This window comes from Cottoperca gobio, chromosome 14 (genome assembly GCF_900634415.1).
Source record: "Cottoperca gobio chromosome 14, fCotGob3.1, whole genome shotgun sequence".
Classification (NCBI taxonomy): domain Eukaryota; kingdom Metazoa; phylum Chordata; class Actinopteri; order Perciformes; family Bovichtidae; genus Cottoperca; species Cottoperca gobio.
Window position 1 is genome coordinate 4,934,134 of NC_041368.1, and position 19,959 is coordinate 4,954,092.

Sequence of the window (19,959 nt, forward strand, 5' to 3'; positions counted from 1 at the left end):
AGTAGTACTAGTACTACTAGTAGTAGTACTACTACTACTAGTAGTACTAGTACTACTAGTAGTAGTACTACTACTAGTACTAGTACTACTAGTAGTAGTACTACTACTAGTAGTAGTACTACTAGTAGTACTACTACTACTACTAGTAGTAGTACTACTACTACTAGTAGTAGTACTACTACTACTAGTAGTACTACTACTACTAGTAGTAGTACTACTACTACTACTAGTAGTAGTACTACTACTAGTAGTAGTACTACTACTAGTAGTAGTAGTAGTGTTAGTAGTAGTAGTAACAGTACTAGTAGTAGTAGTACTAGTAGTAGTGTAGCAGTACTAGTAGTAGTAGTAGCAGTACTAATAGTAGTAGTAGCAGTACTAGTAGTGTAGTAGTACTAGTAGTAGTAGTGTAGCAGTACTAGTAGTAGTAGTAGTAGTGTAGCAGTACTAGTAGTAGTAGCAGTGTAGCAGTAGTAGTAGTAGTAGCAGTACTAGTAGTAGCAGTACTAGGAGTAGCAGTACTAGTAGCAGTAGTAGTGTAGCAGTACTAGTGGTAGCAGTACTAGTAGTAGCAGTAGTAGTAGCAGTACTAGTGGTAGCAGTACTAGTAGTAGTAGTAGTGTAGCAGTACTAGTAGTAGTAGTAGTAGTAGCAGTACTATCAGTAGTAGTGGTAGTAGCAGTACTATCAGTAGTAGTGGTAGTAGCAGTACTAGTAGTCGTAGTAGCAGTACTAGTAGTAGTATTAGCAGTACTAGCAGTAGTAGCAGTACTAGTAGTAGTACTAGTAGTAGTGTAGCAGTACTAGTAGTACTAGTAGTAGCAGTACTAGTAGTAGTAGTAGTGTAGCAGTACTAGTAGTAGCAGTACTATCAGTAGTAGTGGTAGTAGCAGTACTAGTAGTCGTAGTAGCAGTACTAGTAGTAGTATTAGCAGTACTAGAAGTAGTAGTAGTAGCAGTACTAGTAGTAGTAGTACTAGTAGTAGTAGTAGTGTAGCAGTAATAGTGGTAGTAGTAGTGTAGCAGTACTAGTAGTAGTAGTAGTAGTAGTGGTGTAGCAGTACTAGTAGTAGTCGTGTAGCAGTACTAGTAGTAGTAGTAGTAGTAGTGCTAGCAGTAGTAGTGGTAGTATCAGTAATAGTAGTACTACTACTACTGCTACTAGTACTGATACTACTAGTAATACTACTACTGCTACTACTGCTACTACTAGTACTGATACTACTAGTAATACTACTACTGCTACTACTAGTACTGATACTACTAGTAATACTACTACTGCTACTACTAGTACTGATACTACTAGTACTGCTACTACTACTAGTATTACTACTACTAGTACTACTAGTACTGTTACTACTACTAACAGTACTACTAGTACTGATACTACTACTAATACTGATACTACTACTGCTACTACTACTACTAGTACTGCTACTACTACTACTAGTACTGCTACTACTACTACTAGTACTGCTACTACTGCTACTAATAATAATTAGTAGTAGCTAATATTACTAATAATTAGTAGTAGCAGTGTGACGTAATGAATATGTGATGCAGACTCTGCTGTAATCCTACATGTGGTCTAACTGTAACGTTCCTTGTTTATGTTTGAAACACACTTTTCTGAAATGAATAACGACCTTGACGAGTGGAAGTGAAAGCCAACTGTAAACTTGTATAATTAAGTTAAAAACAACCTGGTACGGCTCACACACACACACACACACACACACACACACACACACACACACACACACACACACACACACACACACACACACACACACACACACACACACACACACAGTAATGAATGTCATCGCTTCTTAGTCACTGTTTTAACCACGGACAAAAATCCAATACACAGACAACACAAGAGAGAACGCTTACACTGTATTACTCTTCCCTATATGAATGAATGTGTTAACCTGTACGATTTCAGTCTCTATTCAGACACACACACACACACACACACACACACGCACAGAGCTGACTGACAGCAGAAAGCAGTAGTGAGTTAAATACTCCTTGACCTTAAAAGGTCTCTAATCAACTTTTTAAGGACTACAATTGAGGAAATGTAGCATTTAATGAGATTCTGAAAATCTGTATCAGTTATTCATTATGGAACAAGTGACATAAACAAATACATAACAATAGAAAAAGGCTCTGCAATATGATGATAGGGAAGAAAAGAGTGAGACATTCATCTCATTTGTGACTTGCTACTGTACTCTCATGCATCTCTGCTGGAGCTTCCTCTATCTGGGCTCTTTTTTCACTGTGAGGCGATATGTCAGAGGTGCTTATAAACATTTCTCTATTTTCCCCCTTGAGCTTACAATATCTCATAGTTCAGTACATTGGGTCAGTGCCAGAGATCGAAAACATTTTGCTGCAATCTGCGAGCTCAGCTGGAAGAGGAACAAAAAAGAAGTGGGGGGGGGGGAAACACCTCTTGCTTTATTCAACACCAAATTCTATGTCTTCCTCTCTTCCTCCCTCATTTTGCTTTAAAGTCAGAGCTCACAAAAAGTGCTGATAACAATCGCTCTCTCACCAGACTGTAGCTTTTCTAAATGGAGAATTAAACTTTGAGACGGACCTCTGACATTACAAATGTAACCTTGTGGGAGGACAATGCCTTAACATTTATTTATAGTGAAGCCAAAGAAAAGATAATGGTTCTGCTAGATAACTCTGCAGCTTGTTTCCCTGCAGAGAGGACAAAAAGGGGTGGCGTAGGGCGCACATGATGATCTTTTTAATTATGCATTTGTCATAAAGCGTGACAGATTAGGATGTTATTGAGCACCAAGGTTGATATGTCTGTCTGCATTTTGCAGGGAACAAAAGGAAAACCTCCTTTTTGAATTAAGAATGGTGAGTCTGGGCATTAGCAGCCAAACACAAACACGTTAGGTTATCATCATCATCAGTACTATAATCATTAAAATCGTTAATGGTTAAAGATTAAAGGGAGCCATTGTAATTTAGAGAGCTCACATTTGTGCATTTAACCCGTCGCATCATGTCACCTGTGATGTGTTTGGAGGGTTATGGAAAGTGAGTTTGTGTTTGTATGTGTGTGTGTGAGTAGGTGAGAAAGAGGGTGGGTGAGAATGTGGTGAATGTGTTTGCGTGTGTGAGCTTGCATGTGCGTAAATGCATTTGCGATGAGGAGACCAGCTCCCGCTGCCAACAGCCCAAACACCACTCAGGACCGAAACACACAGCCAGCCATAGCCACCTGCCAAAGTATCCAACACACAAACACACACATTGGAAATCAAGGTAGAAATGAACACAGACTTATTAAGGCACAGTTTCACATACACATGGCTCCATGCAGTCTTTTCTGTAGTGTAAGCTCAGCCACCACAGCAGAATAAGACAACCTTCAAAGTGTCAGGTAGCACCATCTGTCCATTAACCAGCACAGGACGAGATACGACCCTCACAACAGAGGTCTACTGCAAAGGCCACGGGATAAAGCCAGAGTATACTGTACAGTACAGTACTTAGTTACATTCACCACTGAATACTTGCAGTGTTATATGTCTGAGCTTTCCTTAGTGTTCTGTAAATACTGAAGTTCTCTCATATCTCAAATGTGTCAGAGGAACACCAGTATGAGCCGAAGAATTTGGCATATTTTAATCAAAATGTACCGTTAAAAGCAAGCCGACGCCCAATATTCAGAATGAATGTTTCAACTGCAACATAGTCATCTATTCAAATGATTATTGTGTGCTACAATCAGCAACAGATTGAACAAGAAGATGCTGAGCCTGTAACCTGTGTCTTTGTTTTATCTCGTGTCTGTGTGTCCTGCACCGACTTACACACACATGCCCTTGAATATGCAGCTCAAGAAGACAGAGCCGCTCCCAGAGAAATGTCAGAGCACAACCTCACTGTGCTTGTGTGTGTGTGTGCGTGTGCTTGTGCGTGTATATGTGTGTGTGTGTGTGTGTGGTATAAACAGTAGGTAGTTCTCTGACAGATAGTCCTTGCTGGTAGAGATACACCACTGCATCACTGTAGCATAAATATTCATTAGTGACCTTGTCACCTTCCTACACACAAATATATGTTCAGGCCTAGCCTAGACGCGATATTTCACACCACTAGAGCATTTTGGCTTCATTTATTCAACCTGTACCAGGTAAACATTACACTGTACCACGACTCATGGGTGTGCTGTACGTGCATGTGATGTCACTAAAGATGTCAAACTGAAATAAATACCGACATATGATCCAGATAATTGCTCGTCTCTGAATTCTGCTTTACATTTGTAACAAAAACAGCCTCGACATTAAGTTTCTGACAAACCTTGTGAGAAATGGTAGACCCACTCCCAAAGCCAGCAGCAGAACGTGTCACTGAACAAGCAGTAAACACAGACACGGTGTTTACAATAGGAGATGCTACAGTGACACTGTGGATTTGTTTTTAGTTCTCCCCTCTCCTTTCCTCCGCTTTGTCTCTGACTGCACACCGCACACACTTACACACGTGTGTGTGTGTGTGTGTGTGTGTGTGTGTGTGTGTGTGTGTGTGTGTGTGTGTGTGTGCGTGTGCGTGCGTGTGCGTGCGTGTATTTGTGTGTAGGGGGCGGATTTACCAAAACCGGCGGGCCAGTTATGACAGACATATGATATTTTCTCGCGGGCCGGATATAATTGCCTTGAGTTTGACACCCGTGCAGTAAACACTGAAACGAGCACATAAATGAGATAAATAACGTAAGCGTTTAGTTTATTTAATAAAAGAGCACCTGTTCAATGCAACACTGATACCTCTATTAGTACTCAGAGACGTGTTATTCCTAAAAAATGCACGCATAAAGTTGCGTTCAAATGCATTAAATATATGGCTCTCAAGGAAATACATAAAATAATATTTGTCTTTTATGGCTCTCCCAGCCAAAAAGGTTCCTGACCCCTGCTCTACACTAATCTTTAGCCACATTGTTACTTCTTGCCAACACCACCATATATCATATAATATGTATGTAAATAGAATACTAGTAGTTTGCATGACAACCCCACATTATAAAATAAATACTATTACAGAGGGGATCCAGTTGTGCTGTAATTTATGTTGATGAAACATTTACAACTAAGCAGAGTTATTTACTTCCTGTAACATGACCTGTGATATAGTCGTTTTGATACAGTGTTAATTCAGTTTAAAGAACTCCCAGAGACAGGCTCTGAGAAACTGTAAGCAACAGCTTAGGACAATGAAATGTCTGGAAACCTTCTCATTTCTGGATGCACATAACATTAAAACAAGGTACAACATCTTCTGGGCCAAACATCTCCAGTGTGCTGAACAATGAGCTGCACACACGCACGCCCACGCAGAAGTCTGCATTAAAGAATATCATACAGAATATCTGCTCTTACTACAGATTTGATAGGAGAAAACATACACTTGGTGCAGTAACACAAAGTGACCGCTGAGCCAAGAGGAAACAAACAGCTACAGCGTTAGTTTGAAAACATCTGAACTCACTGACTTCAAAATGACATCATGAAAGAGTACAGTAAAGTAATGTAATAGAAGATGGATGAAAATGGATTGTGATTTTATTGTTGCACTGGATGAATGTGCTGGTATTTATATGTTGATGTGAGCTTTAGATGTGTCTGTATGATTATGGTGTTGCATGTAAATGAATGTGTTTAGTGATTGTTCAGTGTGTACCTGCACGGGGACGGCAGATGGGAAATAGTGTATAGCGAAATCTGCCATAAATCATCTCTTCTCTTTTTGAGATGAATATTGTTTTATGCATAGTCTTGTTTAATACAGAGAACATCTCTCATACAAGACACAGACCACACTCTTTATATTAGCTTCTCATTTCATCTCCATTTACACTGAAATGACAGGATGTCAAACAGGCTGCATCCATTTATATAACAGCTCATAACTGAATTGTAGTACTCTGCCACGTTTGCAATATATGATTTATTGCACATATGATATGATTACTGTATAAATACTGTGCAAAGGAAATAACTTAAAACTCACCACTGTGTGTTTCTTGTTCAGGTGTTTCTTCTTCCTCTTGCCTTGTGTGTGCGCCAGGCGGGGGTTGTTCTCCTGGTCTGAAGACTGTTTGTGGCACTTGTTCTTGCAGGGCTCCAGGCTCAGGCCGTTGGGGACCCGGGCAGCCTTTTTCTTGTGTAGGGGCCCTGTCTGCTCGTCTTTGCACTCCTGGGGCTTCAGTGTCAAGTTCTTCTTAAGAGGAAACAACACAAGAGAAAGCCTGAATTAGTCCAAAACAAACACCTTTGAGGATTCTGCAATCAAGGTTCAAGGTTCATTTACTGTCACTGTACAACACAGGGTAGCACAACGACATGTAGTTAAAGTCCCTTAATGCTACATAAGAACTGTTTTTATAGGGGAGTGTGGACGATGAGTTTAAGAGTCTCACAGCTGGAGCAAAGAAGCTGCTCAGTATCTGCCCTCAATAATTCAGTCCATCAACACGCAAAGCAAAGTTTCATTTCATTTCTATATCCGAGAAAAACCAGCTCATTAACACACTCGAGAGCTGAATATCCACTCATGAAGGACAGATAGCCAATCTCCACTTTACGTAAACAGTGCAGTGAATTTGCTCAAAATTGGGGGGCAATGGTGCAGAAAGGCTTTAGATAGTGTAGTTGTGTAACACAATTTTTTTTCTTTACAAAGAACAGCACAAGTAAAAGTGGTTCCCTCTACACAGTGGAGAGGAAGATTATGGGGCGAAGATGAAGCTGATCAGAAACTTCGATTGAGCTTGTGTTCACCAGACATCAAAATGTCTAAGTTCAGTTTGCCCGTCAACATATAAAAACTAAATGAGAAGACATTTCTTTTCATGAAGAGAACTGGGTTCTGAAAACAAACCGATAAGCTACAACTCCAATATTGCGCGGTCCACACGCGGGGTTATACAGTTTGACAGTGCTGATCAATAGAACTACTCATCTGCTACTGAGAGACTGTGTGATGTATCACAGCCGTGCACAGTAAAGCTCATGGAACAAATCAGCTTTGTTATTTGAAGAGGTGACCTGCTTTGCTCCAATATTGACCAAAGAGCCATTGGTGTTAATACCACCAGGGAGACATTTAAGCTGGCGTAGCAGACACGAGAGTGGAGGCTGACTGTTGAAGGGGAAGGTGCAAATCTGACACAACTGAGCTAATGACATGGCAATGCTCTGCAACATTTCAACAGGGAGGCAGGAGAGACAAGAAGAGAGTACCTAGTCATACTGCATTAGCACCAATGATACACGGACACTTTAACAGCCAAGAAATGTAACATAGCGTATGTTTGCTGTGTTAGTTTAAAGGACTAATCTCTGGGTGCATTTGCACCGTCATTGTTTTACCCATGACGATGGGACCCCTTTGCTGTTTTCCCAGTATTATTGCCATGTCTTGTCTTATCTACACTTTCTTAATTCCTCCATACCTGTGCTACTTGAATTAATTAATTAAATGAATTTCTGACTAAATGATATAATATTTTCCTTGTTCAGGTTCAACACTATGGACACTCTCCAGTGGTGGAATGCAAATTAGTACATTTATACATGTATGACCCTTAAGTATCATTTTGATGTACTTATTTTATGTTACTCAACTACATTAAAACGCAAATACTGTACTTTTTAGTCCACTGCATTTATTTGCATATATATTTGACAGCTATAGTTGCGGTTGGCTGTAGCTCAGATGGTACAGAGGTCGTCCACCAATCGGAAGGTCAGCAGTTTGATCCCTGGGCACTGTAGCGTACAAGTGTGGTCGGGCAAGATACTGAACCAAATTGAGTGTGTAAATGTGTGTGTGAATGTTTATTGCTCCTGATGAGCCTTGTGTGGTAGCCTCTGCCTCCAATGTATGAATGTGTGGGTGAATGCTGGCTTGTGTTGTAAACTTTGAGTGGTTTCTAAGACTAGAAAAGTGCTCTATAAATGTAGACCCTTTACTTTGAAGATCAAGGTTTACATCAAAATAAATTAACTACCCCACTGACTATAAAGCAGTTCAAATGAGCTTTACTTCAACCAGGTACAACATAAAATGCTGCATACACAGTAATAACAATAATCAAATAACATTATTAATACAATCATACATGATGTTTTCCTCGTCTACTGCCAATTGAGTACTTTTACTTTTGATACTTTAAGCATTTTGTGCTGCTAATACTTCTGTATCAAATGTTGCATGATGACTTTTACTTGCAGTGCAGAAAGGCTGCAGTAATATATATGTGCGGCTGGTTTATAGCCTTTTCTTTGAACAGCACTCAAGCTGGACTCTACAAAACCTTGCCTGAGTCCAGGAGTTATCCCACAGCCCACAGAAACCACAGTGTGACTCATATGTGGTGTGCAGTGCATATAAGGAATGAAATCAAGGCAGATTTTCCACAAAATACTGGTGAAAAAAAGAATCCAGCACATCTCAAGCAGCAGCAGTTACTCGTTGAAGGACCACCTCGAAGCAACTTAGCGTGTTTGTAGAGAATTACATCACCAGTGTTACAGATATGCACTGCTGTCAGTTTGATGGGTGTGCTACTGGCACTGACTCACTAAACCATCTCTAAAGGCCTCAATTCACTCGTAGAAAAACAAGTGCATGCATCAACTAATCTTGTTTGCCTTTCCCGCCCACACTCATCCAAGGCAAATAATGCAACATGACATGCATTGTCAGTGTACAGAATAGCTTAAGTGACAAAGTTATGATGGGGCTGAGAGAGCATCCATTGTGCCAGCTTTCTGCATGCTTCTGAGCCTCTAAACTAACTGATTGCCTGGAATAAATTATGCACATTATGTTTTGCCTGCCCACCCAACAATAGCAAGACAAATTCCTCATTTCAGAGCCTGCGGATGGGATGACACTGAGAAAAAAATAATTGCTCAATATGGCTCTCTCTCCACTACCTTTCATTTCTGTGATTGTCTGGCAGTGTACAAAGTAATTACACCGTGACATTTAGATGCAATGCATGTCTGCAGGTATCCTGGTATGTGAAAGGCAGCTGTTTTAATTAACTTTATTTTGTTTTTTTTTGGATTTTTTAATTTTTCCCGTCTAATGTCTGATAAAGAAGTTACTTAACTACTCAAAGTCCCCGTCCACTCCCCATGTTTGACCTCACTGTGCAGAACGATGTATGTGCAGTTTGAGTTTTGACATTCTTCTGCAGAATGGGGAAAGTTTTTGCGTTGCACAAGTTTGAGAGTTTAAGACGCGTACGTACGAGCAGAGATTTTTTGACATCACATCTTCAGTGAACTCCAGCATTTAAACTTTTGAAATGAAAAACATTTGCATATTTATAAATTCTGGATTTTTCAATGAGGGTATAATAGGGTACGATAATGTTAAATTGAGAAATGTATTTGTTGTAAAAAAACAAAACATCATAACATATTATTCAAAGCAGAGTATTTAAGCACGTCTGGAAGGGATCTACTGTATAACTTTCACGGTTGGTGTGTCATTATAGCAGATACCCAGATATGCTTGAAAACTGGAACTGGAAAATAGTAAACAATCAAATGCCAGAAGCTGCTGCAGTATATTAATATTGTGCAATTATCTCCTGAACATTCCTCATTAACATTTAATATACAGTAACATTGTAAAAAAAGTCTCCTCCAGAACATCCACCGTGCTTCGTCTGGAGCTCTCAATGAAAGTGGATTAGTTAGTCTATGATGCTACCTTCACAGTCGAGGAGAGGTTGAATAAAACATTGGACGGCTCTGCTTCTATTACAGTTTGCAATATTAACTGAAATGAATCGGTCCATAAAGTGCGATCAACGGATGATTCCAGGAGCAGGGTTTAATACTCACTGCAGCACGGGTGTTCTTGCTTTTAACTATTCCAAACATCATCAATGTTTGGTAAAACTACCTGCTAACTTTCAGTTGACAAATTTCACCGATACGAAACTATTGTTTTGACACCATCATACATACAAGTACTTCACATAGTTGTATTTTGGGATTTATTTTGTGACGCTCCGTTAGACAACCTTCATCTTACTACTTTTTACTGACATTTACAGGGTTTTTATTTTATCTGATGAATTCTTATCCTGCTCGTCACAGCCTCTGTATCTCCTCACTCTCCTTTGTCATATGTTTGAACAGCACTCTGGAGAACCTTTGCTGTCCGTCCTCTGTGTGCAGGAGTCCTCTGAACTCAACGTCCACAGCAGTAGATGAAACAAGCAGAACCCTTCTCTCTTTGCTGACATTTGAACCACCAAACAAACAAGCCGGTGAGAGGCTAATCAAACAGTCTGATCAACTTGTATTACTGACACACTAGAGTTGACACAAACTGGGCTCCCGGCAGAGAGGAAAAGAGAGGGATGGGCTGGTGGCGGAAAACAGTAACAGACAGAGATGGTGAGAGACAGAGAGGCAGAGAGCGCACTCGAACAGAGGCTTAATGAATCTGGCTTCCCACGATACTGCTGCATTCAGCACTGAGCTCAAAGTACATCGACACACATACACGTCTCACACCTCTACACAACATCAGACAAAGTAAACAACAATAGGAGATCTAATGAATGCTAATAAAGACTGCCGAGTACGATCTCTCTTTGAGGGGTACTCTGGGACAACAGCCCTTATCAATTTCAGCTAGCTAGTTAGGTTGAGCATTGACATGTCTCTCATGCTTCAGGGAGTCCTTGACCTCGTTATCTTATTTATAGTAGGTGTGAAATATCATTAAGCAAGCTCTAAGTGTTAGGTTTAACAAAGTGATGGGTGATTCACTGCTGCTGTTTGTGGTGAGGCAACCAATTACAGGTGTGATTAGCGGACCTACTTCATGTGTAATCCAATAGTTCAAACCCAGGTCAGAATCACACGTATATATGGTATATATGGTAAATATGGTAAATATGGTCACCTGCCCTAAAACCTTCCATTACTACCAACCGTTACTAGGATGTAAGCATAGTAAGGATCATACCATCTACTCTATATTTACTTTACATTAACAAATGTATGTTAAAAGTTCTACACTTTGATCTTTCACATTAGTAAATCTACTCAAATCCTTTGAAACATGTTGCTGTGAAAACATCTCCTTCAAACTGTATTGATCCAAGTTTGTTGGAAGAAGCAGATAATGATAGGCAGTAGAACTTTATTTCACACTATGATTGCTGTGTAATTACTCTGCTGTTCATGAGCTGCGTGTCTCTGTGTTGTACATTATTGTATACTGAATATCTTTGGATTCAAGAGGCAATATGTATATGTCATCTTAGACTCTTAGATAATATGATGAGTATTTATTTTCAAAATGTGTGTACATTAAATGATTAAATCAAGTTTAATCTGCAGATTATCAAAATCAAGCCAGAGCTCATAAATAGTAGATCCAAAATTAATCTTTCAAGTCTCTAGTAATAACCAACTATTTGCCATCAATCTGAGGATTTAAATGTTTAATTTAATAAGTCCAAAAGTCTGCATTTCAATGTTAATAAATATCCAAAATGCCTATTTACCCATGAGTCAGTGATCATCATACACAGTGATCAAATATAATAATACAATTTAAGATTGTACTTTGAGGTATAGTTTTGCTTACATTATTTATAATCTTTCTACAGCATTGACTGACAGCACAAAGCCACACGTGCAAAACATAGAACGTTAGTTTACGGTGATGACCCAGTAAAAGAAAATAGAGCTTGTATTCCAAGGGTTAATTCAATGCTTATGTTACGATGGAACAAACTACTGTATCACTATGGGCTTTATGTTCTCTACAAAACATTTTATTAAGATTATAAAGATACAGCTGGAAAAACAATCCAGAGCTGAACAGAACAGAACCGTTGGACCTGGCTTAGCATCAAATAGTTACTCAAAATAACTAAATGTTTGTCAGATCTTTCTTATTTGTAATGTTTCGTTCTAAACCCACAATCATGGTTTGAGTCGCTTTGGACAAACAGTTCAGCTAAATGAACTGTAATGTAAATGTAATGATAAGCAATAAGTAACCTCCAAGTCCCTCTGTAGCATGCGTCAAAGTCAGGATGCCTACATCGACTGAAGCACATACAAAAACACCTAGAATTCTCATCTGTGGTAATGTAGCACTGGTAGTTTAATATTAGTGCAACACTATACAGTGATAACAGAGTAGTTCTGACTAACACACACTTTGTCCTTGAATTAAAGAAAAAACTTGTGTGAGAAAACCCCACATCTGCCCACAGAGCCAATGGTCAGCGCTGGCATCAGCAATACAACTGACCAACTTGGAGACACAGCCCACGCACTGAGCCTTAATAACTGCCTCTTCCTCAAGCAACAAAGAGAAAGACAAACCCCAAGAAGCTCAAGTAGAACAGCTTTGCTACAATAATGAGACAAGAGTTGAGAGAGGAAAAGTATCGCAGGGAATGAGCAAGGTCCTACAAAAACATAATTCAACAGTCCATCCAGCAAGTTGACACGCAGCTCAGAGATATCACACAAGAAGAAAAGAGCCGTGAGCTGCTTTAGCGAACAGCAGCTCCTGAATAACGAAAAAGGAATAAAAAGTTAAAGGGTAGAAGAAAGAATTTCACACAACAAAATAACTATTTTATTTATTTAGGACTCAGCCTTTAATGCTGACTTCTGACCACATTCGGGCCGATATAATAGTGGTGAATAAAATCAGGAGAATCAGAAGGTGAACACACAAATCAAAATATGTTAAGAACGAACAAACACTGCATTTTTATGTATGCAAGTCTTTGAAAAAAAGATTGAGTCAGAATTTCTTTGTTTGAATGAATGAATTCCAGTTTAATTCCAACTATTGGAAATGTGGAAAGAAATGTGAGTTTAGGGAGGTATATTTATTCTACGGTATTTGTATCAAACACAATGCATCAGTGCAACTTAGCGTAACTCAAACAGGACATAGTTCAAGCACTAACATCCACACATAATCGTATCATACCTCACAACACTTTTAGGTGACATACTGAACATAGTGTTTTATCCAGAATTTCCTATGTAAGGTATTTAAAAATATAATGAACAACAACATCAGGCCAAAAACAACAGTTCTCACCAGTGTGACCCCGTCTCCCCGGGGAAGAACTGAAGCCTGATATTAGGTTGATGTGTGGGTTCTGAGCAGCTGTTTTCAGCCTGGGAGTATGAGAATGAGTAATTTGCCAGGTGTGTGTGTGTGTGTGTGTGTGTGTGTGTGTGTGTGTGTGTGTGTGTGTGTGTGTGTGTGTGTGTGTGTGTGTGTGTGTGTGTGTGTGTGTGTGTGTGTGTGTGTCAAATCGAGCCTGATGGCATGCGGAAGCCTCAACGCATGGTCAAGGTACCTCAAGGCTGGATTTGTTGGCATAATTAAAGTGACCGCAATGGATATTTTGTTTGTAAGGAAAGGTTTGTACACATTTTAATTTGGAAAACTGTAAGCTAGCTTTGTTCAGAGCCGACACTGCCACTTAGTGGGCATAACCGCAGTGACTTCCACCTACGGTGACATCACGTGCATTGTCTCTTTCAGCAGAAAGTACAGATAATAGTAATTAGTACTTTAAGTGAACACATCAGGGATAATGGTGTACTTTGTCTGAGACACTAGGAAAGGTTTAAAGAGACTTCCCTCAATCACCTAAAACAACTAAACCGTTAAACTAATGGTGGGTGAGAAATTAAGAGCACTCCAGAATTATTTGGAGATGGCAGATTTATCACATCATATCTATATACTGTGTTTTAGAGTAGGAGACAGACTGGAAACGTATTTCAGGAAACACAAAGCAGAGCAATACTTCAAAGATGAAAAACCCTCCTAGCTGCATTCTTCCCTCCTAAAACTATAGTCCGAAAGTCTCACACACACACACACACACACACACACACACACACACACACACACACACACACACACACACACACACACACACACACACACACACACACACACAGCTGCTGAGAATGTTCAGGTGCAGATGAGCGAATGGCTACATAATACACAGAAGGGAGTGGGGGGAGTTGTCTGAGGCTAGTAGAGTTTTTCAGGTCGGCAGTAAATGATTCCCCTGACAGACATAACAATCTACAAGATGTTTGTTCGCAGACTTTCTCATCATGGCACTCTCGCAGCAATAGCGGGGACTAACAAAATAGTGTCCACTCACATACACACAGACAAAGACACCTAGCCAATTTCCTGCCACTAATCTCATCATAGCAGAGATATTATTTTCTCCCATTTGAGTCAGAAGGGTGCAGGGGAACAAAACAAGGGGATACCCTGCGCCTGGCGATCTGCTGGATGTTTCTGGCAGTTAAACAAATACAGATACAGGGCAGAGAGGACCGAGGGGAGATGGTGTAATGGGAGATGTTAGCAACATGGTTCCATTTGTATCACCCAGTCTTATCAGGCGTCCGGGGGGAAACACAACACTGAGATTCCCCAAATAAAACAAAGCGATGTGGGCCACACATATTGCTGTACAGATTTTAAAGCTCCCTGAGGTACATTTGTGATATTGGGCTATATAAATAAAATTGTATTAATTGGATTGATTGACTTATTGTATCACAGACGGCGATCAAAGGGCTCCGCGGTGTCCACACTGACCATGCTTGGAAAGCGAGACGTGTCCAGAGAGCCAACAGGTCTGTAGTGGGTGGGAGGTTATTCCTAAAAATACAGTTGCTAAAAAGATCTTACAGCATTGTTCGTACTGGCAACAAAAGATCTCACTTAGCACCTAAGTCAACACATCTTCATATTCATATACATTTGAATTTCTGACACTGCATGACACTGCATGTGTGTGTGTGTGTGTTCATGTGTCTTCACTATGCATCTTGACAGGAGGGAAATCAGGCCTTGTGCAGAGAACAGAGAACAATAAACACAACAATAAACATGAGGAGCAGATACAGCCTGGCTTTTTTTTCAAGGTAAACTCTGAGTAAGCAGAGCAGGCAGAGTGGCCCTTTAATGGACGCCGGAAGATTTGTGTTGCTCTGTTACCGAATAACAGCACAGAGTTGTTTTGTGAAAACCTATGAAGACCATTCCAGACACACACATCAGCTGGCAGGTCGCGTCTTATTTGTAGAAGAAAATGAATAAAATAATTTCAGTGTAAAGCGAACAACAGCAACGTAACATGCACATGTGGTGACAACAATGAGCAAAGCATACTGTGAAATAAGATGAAGTACAGACTGTCCTCATCAAAAGAGAACAAACAACAAGGAAGAAAATAATGATGTGCTGAGAACGATCCCAGCGCGAGCGCCACTGTGGGATAGTTTCAGCCTTTGAAGCTGCCCTTGTTGGCTTAAATAATTACACCTAATTGCTGACAGATGTAAAGGCAAATGAACCATTTGCTTAAACAGGCGCACAGATTGCTTACGGTGACTGCACTGGGTCAGAGCTCCTATTGGATTCTGCCATTCACTATTACTGAAGAAGATTCACTCTCTGTGGGAAGGGCCAATTTGTTTAGCTGTGTACACTTCACAACTCACTCATTGTTAAAAATCATCTCACGGCTGGACACAATGAGTTATTTAATATCTGCAAGAGACATTACATTCATACAAGCACAATATTTTACTGAAAGTAACTTTGATATATAAACATTTAATGTTCACATCTACAGTAATAAGATACTTTTTACAAGCCTAATGGCCGATTGTGGAAGGGTATATAAGCAGATCATTATGCAACATATACTATTGGCTATTATATTTATATGTAATTACTTGGGATGACACAAGTAGATCTCCAAGAGCATTCCTGTGAGCAGTAAAATCATTTTGAATTGATAACTATTAGCTTAGTGAAGATCAATATATGTGATGCAATAGGTGGTTATGTCCACGTCCAGAAGTTACAGAGCAACATTATCGTTCACTGGGAGTGTTTGTGTCCACCTGATGAAGTCCAATATTCTCTCTGTTTTTGCTCTCTACCAAATCATGAGGGACGACTCTGGCTCTTTAGCTGCGAAACGCTCCACTATGTTGACCAGTAAGTCTCACACCGTGTCTGAGGAAGTAGCGTACAGTCAGCGGCTTTTTACGGCAGCCGGACGGCTAAACGATGAGCTGAAAGTCACTATAAAGCTCCTTAAGGCTGAGGGGATGTGCACAGTCAGCTTATAAATACATGTAGGGTGATTACAACATGAAAACCCTTTCACATGGTCTTCACATAATCATATGGTACATTGTCATTATAAGAATATCGTTTATAGACGCTCTAAGCGCCTTGATTTTCTCCTTGAACTGTGTTTCACAGCCCGTGTTGCAGCTCTGTTGATTGTGAGGTTAATTCAGGAAGCTGAATCTCGATAGTGAACCTTTCGTCCACTGTAAGAAGTTTGGTGATACTGAACCGCACGCTTTGCCTGTAATACATGCAATCGTGCACAAAGAAGCTGCAGACAAAACTGGTAGAGTATTTTAAAACACGGGAAATAATCCACAACATTAAAAGGGCCTGAAACTACATTCAGCAATGAGCATAGTGAGCTTAGAACTCATGCTGCCACAGTGCACTGCTGAGTATCCTGTAAAAAAAGATACGTTCTGGATAAGTACTTCACAGGGATATGTTGAGCTGCAGTAAATATTATCATCAATAATTAAAAAGAAATGTCTGAAAATCCCAGAGGCGATGGCGCACACGAAAAAGCACACATCAATTTAAGTGAAATAACTTCGAGTGAAACAAAGCTCAGCCAGCCACCTCAAGTGACTTATATTTCTCACTAATATACTCAACCACACATACATCAGCTGGCAACATCATTAAAGTAAGTCCCCGGGCAGCAAGTGCCATGTCTGATGCATCACCAACAACAACATATGTAAGAGTAAAATAAATCCCATACTACAAGTTTTCTGCCTACAGTGTTGCATCCAACTGCAGTCAAACATGTTGAAGCGACAACGATCTTGTGCCAAGTTTGTAACCACATTTAGGAAACCGCCAGCAGCACCTCACATGCATGCCAAGCACACAGACACAGAGCTTGTGATGCTGCTTGTTTTCAACTAACTAGAAATTGACAAGCTTGCCACATGCCGTGGAGACTGACTCCCTTGAAACAGTGAAAGCTTTTGAAGAGGAAAGCGAAGGTCCTAAGAGCTGGAGGGGATATGACGAAGAGCTGGTAGCAGGAAATGAGTGGCATTCATGACCAAGTGAGGGCAGCGTGTAATGAAGGCTGTAGTGGTGGTATGCTGAGAGCAGTAGCAGAATGTGCACTATTATTTCCTCAAAGTGTCTGGTGAGAGGCAGTCATCATGCTCGACAGTAACTGAATACATGTTTGTTTAGAATATTAAATGTTGATTTCCCTTGAAAAATACTTTATAACAAGACGTGGACATATTTTCCACTGGGAAGAGGGGTGGCATGTCCCCTTACTTTTTTGGCTTCACTTTCATTGTTTCAGGCTCGTTGTCCTGCTACAATCTGTCTAAACATTGTCCTCTGACTGAGGAGAGGATAAAAAAAAGTTCATAGTTACTTTGTGCTCACAGCAACAGACAAGCAGAAGCGAGTGCTTTTTTAACCGGTGTTAACCAGGCTCCTTGAGTCCCTATACAGGCAGCACTCAGGGCTCAAATGAGCACCTGCACCATCTCAAGGTCCACTTGATAGCTTTTTCCAAAGATTTTAACTTAATCGGAGTATTTTTCAATGGATGTCGAGTTATTTGACACACCAGACAGAGGAGTTGTTAAGATTTCCATTTAGAACAGTAATCTAACCTGTCCATTGAACTGCCACATGTTAATGAGCTTCCTGCTCAGTCGACAACGTTTGTTTTGGAAAAAGATTGTGGGTCTTCATGTGCTGTGGTTACAGGTCAACAGCAAAGGAGCAAAGCTTTCCTCAGCATCCCCCTGGATTCAGACCTGATGTGAAAGCCTTGTTGAAGCATATTATTGTGGTGGTTTTATTGCCAGAGGGGAGCTCTAATGAGGACTGCAGTTGATCATCAGTGCCTCAAAGGAAAACATCTGAGCACAGCCAGTAGACTGCTCATCACATCTGTTAAAGTTGGATTAAGAATCTACTAGTAACAGCATCCTTGTAATGTAAGCACTTACACAATGTGTAAGCTATTGAAATGTACTGCGTGCACGCAATAAAGATGTGAACAAAACAAAAGCAAAGCTATACTAAATATAGAACATTACAAAAACAATAGGAGTCTCAGAAATGACTATTTTAATCTTGCAGATATGTTTAATGGATAAAAAAGAATCAGATACAGTGAGCATCAACTGCCTCAGTGGGCAAAAAGTGCAATTTTGACATATCCTCTCAGAAGTTTACCAAGCCCATTTGTTATCCACTGTTGTCTGAGAAAGAGCTTTGTTTTCTGTGATTTCTGTGTGCGGTGCAGCCAGAACAATAACCGCAGAAGGAAAAGCAGCCCTCCCCTGAGGTTTGGTGAGGAGGGAAACAGAAATGCTTGATTTCGCTCAAGCTGTGGCTTTGTAGCAACAGCTCTCACTCCCCCTTATTTCTCTCTTTTCTCCTCCACCTCTATGATTCACAGCAGACTCAGGGAGGGATTGAATGGTGGGTGATGCCGAAGCCTTCCTGTCCTGAAAGTGCTATTCTCCTGCTTGCTGCTAAAACCAGACTGCTGTCAGGCAGTAAAGCAGTGGTGTTCAGTAGAGAAAAACTTATAGCAGTTGGTTTAATTTGCTCTTTTTTTATTCCCAGACGACACCGGTGTTCGGTTAATGGCATCTGAACAAAAGAGGTCCCCTTCATGGGCTCTCCAGCCAAGGAATGGTTGTTAGATTAGACCAGCAGGATGACACAATGGGCTCCGGCCTGAACTACTGAATCAGTCATCTCTTCATGCTTCGACCACCAAGCAGGAAGAGATTAGCTCTCTTCATATTATCACACCTTTGGTTACATTGGAACATTTGCTTTAACCCATACAGAGGTGCTGTTATAAACGTAGCGTGTGGGCACTTTGGGAGGGTCAACATGCAGGAAAAGATGGTTGAATCCCCGTTGCTGTACATTCTCTGCTATCATTCTTCCACTCCTCAGACCAATGACGTGATTTTTCTTTTGGGACGCTTTGGCTTCAGACAGAACAGTACAGGTTGCTTAGCAACTGGGTACGGAAAGAAGATCATTAAATTGCCCTGATGCTCACTCGTTATGTTTCTGAGAACTTGTTGCTCCAACCGAATGCGAATCTTCTCTCGGATGTCTCAAAAGTGCAGCGCAGCACCAAGACGGTAGTAATGACACCTCAGGTTGTTCAAAAATAATAATCTTGCAGCTGCAATAATAAATCAATAACTTAACAAAGGATCAACAAACGAATGAAGAGGCAATGTTCAGTCTTTCATATCACAGCAGATCAGACATTTTCATTTGCTTACTCTAGTTAAATATTTTGTTTGTGTTTGCTGAAAGCAACCATGAATATTATTTATCAACACCTCAGGAAATAAAATATGATAGAAAATGGGATAAGTGATGCCTTCAGTCAGTCAGTATCCAAAATGCTGTGCTGCATCTTATGTCCTCACAGGATGAAAATGGGTCCATATTGTTCTTTCCATAAGGAAACTGCTTTGCACAAACACAGCTTACCTCAGCCCAGTTACCATTAAGTTAAATCAATGGAGCACACTGTGTGTGTGCATGCAGAGCTCTATTTCCTGCCTCTATAAAGACTGAGCAGAGGCTGCTGCTCACCAGAGAGCTGACACCTGCACTATTTATAGCCCACAGACATTAAAGCCAGCAGTGTAACCAGAGACCACAGACTTGCCCCTCCACTTGTAATTAGAAACCCAGCAAAAGCTCACCATCTCTACAATAGAG

At 40.4% G+C, this 19,959-nt stretch overlaps 1 protein-coding gene across 9 annotated transcripts in view; it reads right to left on the reverse strand.

Moving 5' to 3' along the window:
- Nucleotides 1-19,959, reverse strand: part of auts2a (activator of transcription and developmental regulator AUTS2 a) — a 290,775-nt gene that overhangs the window by 216,154 nt on the left and 54,662 nt on the right. For 7 of the 9 annotated variants that reach the window (XM_029447937.1, XM_029447938.1, XM_029447944.1 and 4 more), the window contains exon 3: nucleotides 6,055-6,264. In XM_029447937.1, the coding sequence (XP_029303797.1) occupies nucleotides 6,055-6,264 (210 nt within the window). The remainder of the gene's footprint in view (nucleotides 1-6,054; nucleotides 6,265-19,959) is intronic. The other 2 variants (XM_029447942.1, XM_029447939.1) reach the window with 1 other exon arrangement.